Raw genomic sequence first — 5,543 nt, forward strand, 5'->3', positions numbered from 1 at the left:
ATAGCCCTGCTTCACTCTGTAAATATGTGTGTGTTTCCAGGGTCACTTGTTTGCAAACAAAGTGCCCAGATCAGGTATTTTGCAATTCTCCCTCTGTCTTTGTTTTGCCTGATCCTAAATTGAGAGCATAACTCTTTGCCTATAGTTCAAGAAGCATTCCTGTCTGTTGCATGTAATATTTAATTAAACTTTTAAAGAAACTCCACTGCTGAAGTTCTGTGCTGGTTTGTTAAGTCCATGCATTTCTGCTGATTTTCATACAAAGTGGTCTGAGAACAAGGCAAGATGTGGAGTAATGGGGGCAAGAAGGCTTTAATCACAGCACATTGATTTTCCCCTGTGAAGAAAGCTGAACTAGGTGAGTTTTTGCTGCAGCTGGATGCCAAACCTAGGATTTCAGTTACAGGCACCATTTTTTTTATTTAAATCTGTGTACAATGGTTTAACATACATGTTAAAGCAAAACCAGATATTGGGAGGGGAGGAAATAAAATTATCTACAAAAATAAACAGTAATAATACACCAAAATCCATATGATACAGCATTCCTGCAGGAGGGATGATGGCTTTAACGAGAAGTTCTCTTCTTTCTTCTCCTTTTGTTAAATGCTTTCTTACTTGGATTTTCTTGTTTGGAGCTGGCCTGTGTTCTGTCAGCAAACAACAGTTGTATCAGAGAAACATACTGAATAGTTTTTCAAAATAACACAGGCTGATTATCCATAACTTGGCAACTCCCCACCATGCCTGGGGCCAAGGTGTAGGTTAATCTTTTGAAAGTGCACCAACAACAGGGGTTTCCATGGATACAGCAGCAAATCTCACTTAGTGGAGGTAAAACTCAACATCAGCTCTAGTGCAGCACACAGAATGTCTGCAGCAGCTCTCAGCAGCCTCTGACTGAGATCCACTTGTATGTTCTCACTCCCTCTGGAAGGACTCAAATGAGTCAAATGAGCTGCAGGCCAGACAGGTTCTGGCCTCCCAGATTTAGCTAGATTTAAACTTCCTTGCTCTCAGCTATATCTGTATTCCCTTTTATCCGTTCCTTTCTTGGCCTTGCCAAAATCCTGCCCTTCCTGGTAATACTCCTTACAAACTTTTCCCCTCCTAATTCCACTTGCTGGTTACCTTGTTTTCCTTGGTAGTTCCTGTGGTTCCAGAATGACAACTTCTTCCTCCTCGCTGTCAGACACAACAATGGGTTCATCTAAAAAAACACACAAACCCCAAACTGCTGGTCAGCTTTGTACAAACAGCTCCTGTAAATAATAACCACAGCATTTTTAAACAAACATCCAGAGGGGTTACTGATTCATTTGGAGCCCTCCCCATACTACAGAAATCAACTTTTGAAAAGAACTGACTGGGTCAAGTGGAATTAGCAAATGTGTAAAGTGGCTGCAATGGTTCTTTCTTCCTACAGGCCTTTCACATTTTAACTATGAACTGTTAATAAAGTGATATAATAAGATCTGATAATAAGAAAACAAATACTTACCACTCTTAGTTTCCTTCGGTGTACTTGTATCCTCAGTCTCCACCTTCACACATTCAAAAGCAGCTGCCTCACTTTCACCTTCCTCTTCTGCTGCTTCTTCCTTCTCAGATTCTTCAAGGTCTCCCCAGGAGCTCCCTATTCCTTCCCCAATTTGGGCTGTGCCAGGAGTGTGCACTACTGGACTGGCAAAACTGCAGGAGTTAAGAAAAACCTTGGTGTTTGCTGCCACATTTCTTTATATTCTGAGAGCAAAGCTGGGGACAACAGCCCTAAAGGGGAGTTCAGAGTGCCACTTCTCCAGTCACTGTAATAATCACAGCTCTGACCTCAGCTCTGCGCTTTAGGCAAGGAATTAAAATCAGACTGAACCAAGACCAGGATGATGATGATGTTTCCTCTCAAGGTTATATGGCTACCTAACCCAAGAGGAATCTTAGATGTGTGTTAGCCTGGTTTTCCCTTGGGTAATACCCTGGAAAAGATACACTTCTGAGGGAGGGTCAGCTTTAGCAATGATTTCTCCAGCCTGTTCTTCCACGTCGTTGGTGTCCACAGCAGCACTCTCCATTTTGAAGGCAGTGATCCTTTGGTTGGGGATGGATTCTGCGAAGCCGAACTTGCCGCCTTCTTTCCTGGCCATTCAGCAACAGACATTATTTCAGGATAACCAAAAACTGCTGCCCTTTTCAAGTTCAAATATACAAATGCTTGCTATTTAAAACAAATACAAGTGAAGACAATTTGCTGCTGAAACCACAATCTGACATTATTCCCTAAAAAATCTCATTTCCAGCCCTTCCCAAAACACTCACCTGGCTTTCTGGTCATTTTCCAAGGCTTTCTGAATCAGTTCTGTTATCTCTGCAACCTTAACAGCTGTTATTTTACTGCACCTCAGAATCTGTAACACATACAAAAAGCAGCTTACAACCAGGAAATCAAGAGGTTTTTAACTGAAACTACAGAGCATCCTAAGAATCACACACATTTCAATCACAGGAATTACAAACACAATATGGCACCTTAGCATGAGGGTCTGGATTCACTGAGACTTTATGCAAAAAGTTAACAGCTTCCAGAGTGCAACTGGAAATAATTTGCAGGGGTTTTTTTCAGCCAAATCTCAGGGAAAATAAAAATATGCATATCTGACCAAAACCAATGCATTTTCTACATCCCTTCTGCAGCATGGTACACAGTACTATGCTCTTCCACTAAGACAAAAAATACATAATCTTTTCCAATAAAATCAGACAGTTAATTGACTTCTCAGTTTCCAAATGTCACGGATATTTCCACATCAAGACTGCAGCACAGGAAGCAGTCAGTACACCACAGAAAGGACTGGTCAGAGCAAAGGTTTACCTGATCTGGCAGCAGCATGACCACTCCACTGGACTGGATGGTACAAATTTCATGGTGTTTATTCATGGCGATTACCAGCAGCCCATCCATCACCCGCTCCTCACGTTCAGTGGGATCCACCAACAAATAGGTCCTAGAATCAAGGTTTGAAATATGAGGCAACGGTAGAAATTTGAGGTATCTTGCTACCCTCAAACACAATTAAACAAAGGAGTTGGTTTGCATATTAATTACTATAGGTATATAAGGTTTATACCCCTTATATGGGTACATAAGACCTCAAAATCTTACCCTTGATGGAAGAAGGCAAAACTGACACAAATGGGCATGTGGTGGATACTCAAGGGGACAGGATCACGTTCCTCAGGAGTGTACTTTGAAAGGAATTGGCCCAGAACACAGTTATTTATGAAACTTGTTTGATTTTAAAGTGACAAAGAAATTTCAGGAAATTTAAAAAAACACCAAAAAACAAAAACAACTTACCACAGTTACTTCCTCTCCTTGCACAGACACATCTGGCCTGCGAAAATGGCACAGAGCTACAATCCCTGCTATGCTGGCAGCATCAGTGATGTTGCCATCATGGTTTAACAGGTGCATGTCCAGCCGAATTTGCCAAACCTGGCAAAAACAAAAAAACAACAAAACTGCTGGATTTCACAGAAGTTTGTTTTTTTTTAAACTAGTTCATTTTTTTGAACCATTAAAAAAACAGTATCTATTTTCCTTAGGTCTTTGATTAAGAACATGAAAGATCTTGGTATATTTGAAGATACCCAGATTTAGTTATGACGAAGTATGCAGCACTTGAGCACAATTTAAACATCATTCTGTAGGGTCCCAGTACTTCAGAAAGCCTATGCAGACAGGCAAACTAAAAATCCTCTCAAATCAGATGAGTGGATCTTTACACTAACCTAAAATCAGTACTTCTACTATCCAACACAAGACAGAGGCCAACTTAAAATTGGACTACATGTATCTTTTAGTTTAAACCCATCAGAAGTGAAGTTTTCCTACCTTTTCACCAGCAACAACACAGAGAGATTCAGTCTCAATGCACTTGGAGTCTCTGAGGCATCGCTCCAGCAGTCTGTTCAGTGACACCAGTAACTCGGATTGTCTGTTGGAACAAAATTAACCCAAACTCAACACGATCACAGTGGCTTTTATGCCATCCCTGTTTAGTCCTCTTTAGACATTCATTACCTGCCAGGCTCCAGCCCAGGTGCAGCCATGGGTGAGAGCTCCAGGTTAAAGAAGAGCACACCTTCCGTGGGCCGACTGGGCTTAGGGGCAACGAGCTCACACGAGACCTGGGCAAGAACCCTGCCAAGGCAAAGAAAGCACCAAGTCACAGAGCGTACCAGGGAACATCTAGAAACAAAACACTTGGGGAAAAAGCACATGGTTAGGGATTTAGTTTGTAATTTTCACTCCTGACAGTTTCTTGTTCAATGCCTATCATACAGATTTAAACTTTAGTCAACAACTGAAAGAACCAAATGTTAAGAACTAGAACATATTCCTGTCTTTTAAGACTAAAAATTGACTCGAACACATGAGAAAATGTAATGAAATATTGTGCATATATTCATAATGCTATAATTCATATTGTGCATATTCATATGCATAAAGTGCTTATATTTCATTTTTACACATGCAAAAAAGGGTCGTTTGGTTTGGGGAAGAATGCAAAATGCGAGATATAGGGAAACTAGAGAACAATTTTGCATATTATAAATTAGGTGTAACTACAATAATCATGGAAACACCATCCCTTTCCCGCTTACTTAATTTCCATCTTCTCCTCTTTGCTCCTACCCTTGAAATACTACGACATTAAGGCTTGGAAGGTTAAAATCTGTTTACAGAGCTCTCTGGGAACCTCAGGCTCCAGCTAAGCCGGGGCCCGCAGCCGAGCTCCCGCTCCCACCTGGTCCTGCCCAGCTCCACGATGCAGCAGCCGCGGTCGGCGCCGAAGGAGATGCGGATGTTCCGGTAGTCGTAGCACTGCCGCCCGTCCAGGCGCTGCGGGAATACACGGACGGACACACGGACACACGGACACACGGACAGGGTCAGCGCGCCATGCCCGGCACGCGACGGCACCGCGCGGGCGCGGATCCCGGGGACAGCCGGGCAGCGGGGAAGGGACGGGGAAAGGGGCAGGGAGGGGGATGGCGGCGCCGCACCTTCTTCTCCTGGATGGCTCTCAGGAGGAAGCGCCGCTCGCAGTTGGAGAGCGGCGTCGCCTTCATGGCCGCGCCGTGAGGGTGACGGGCGGAGAGAGGGGCGAAGGGGGAGAGGGCGCGCGCGCGTCATCGCCGCGCGCCGCGCGTGCCCAGCCCGCACGCGCCGCGCTCCCGCCCCTGCGCGCGTCCCCTCAGGGAGGGCACGGCCCTGAGAAATCCCTTACGGATTTCTCACACGCTCTGCTTGGAGAAACTTCCCCTGCTCTCCAAGCTAAACCTGCCCCGACTCGGCTTCATGCTGTTTCCTCGAGTCCTGTCCCTGGTCATCAGGGTGCAGAGATCTGCATCTGCCCCTCCGCTCCCCGTCCCGAGGATGCTGAGGTCGCCCCTCAGTCTCCGCCAGCTGGACAAACCAAGTGCCCTCAGCCGCCCTTCACACGGCTTCCCCTCCAGGCCCTTCAGCATCCTCGTGCTGCCTT

At 44.8% G+C, this 5,543-nt stretch overlaps 1 protein-coding gene across 2 annotated transcripts; it reads right to left on the reverse strand.

Moving 5' to 3' along the window:
• Positions 1-412: 412 nt before the first annotated feature.
• Positions 413-5,163, reverse strand: EXOSC9 (exosome component 9). Of its 2 annotated transcripts, none has more exons than XM_054283753.1 (12): positions 5,065-5,163; positions 4,806-4,900; positions 4,079-4,198; positions 3,890-3,992; positions 3,353-3,490; positions 3,158-3,240; positions 2,867-2,999; positions 2,314-2,402; positions 1,987-2,133; positions 1,502-1,683; positions 1,132-1,210; positions 413-650 (listed from the first exon to the last, which is right to left on the reverse strand). In XM_054283753.1, exons 1-12 carry the CDS (start codon positions 5,128-5,130, stop codon positions 569-571), a joined length of 1,317 nt encoding a protein of 438 aa, XP_054139728.1. In that variant the 5' UTR covers positions 5,131-5,163; the 3' UTR covers positions 413-568. The 2 variants fall into 2 exon arrangements, with proteins under 2 accessions (XP_054139728.1, XP_054139727.1); XM_054283752.1 differs by having other exon boundaries at positions 1,502-1,692.
• Between the last annotated feature and the right edge of the window lie 380 nt (positions 5,164-5,543).

The sequence above is a fragment of the Melozone crissalis genome, unplaced genomic scaffold (assembly GCF_028551555.1).
Source record: "Melozone crissalis strain CALT ecotype California unplaced genomic scaffold, PUWL_Pcris_2 ptg000039l_1, whole genome shotgun sequence".
Lineage (NCBI taxonomy): Eukaryota > Metazoa > Chordata > Aves > Passeriformes > Passerellidae > Melozone > Melozone crissalis.

Excerpts from the sequence above, each read along its gene's own strand:
- EXOSC9 (XM_054283752.1), bottom strand. The coding sequence starts at position 5,130 with ATGAAGGCGACGCCGCTCTCCAACTGCGAGCGGCGCTTCCTCCTGAGA. Across the intron at positions 2,403-2,866 it reads TCATGCTGCTGCCAGATCAG|ATTCTGAGGTGCAGTAAAAT; the intron begins GTAAACCTTTGC and ends TATGTGTTACAG. Across the intron at positions 2,134-2,313 it reads GAAAATGACCAGAAAGCCAG|GAAAGAAGGCGGCAAGTTCG; the intron begins GTGAGTGTTTTG and ends CTGAATGGCCAG.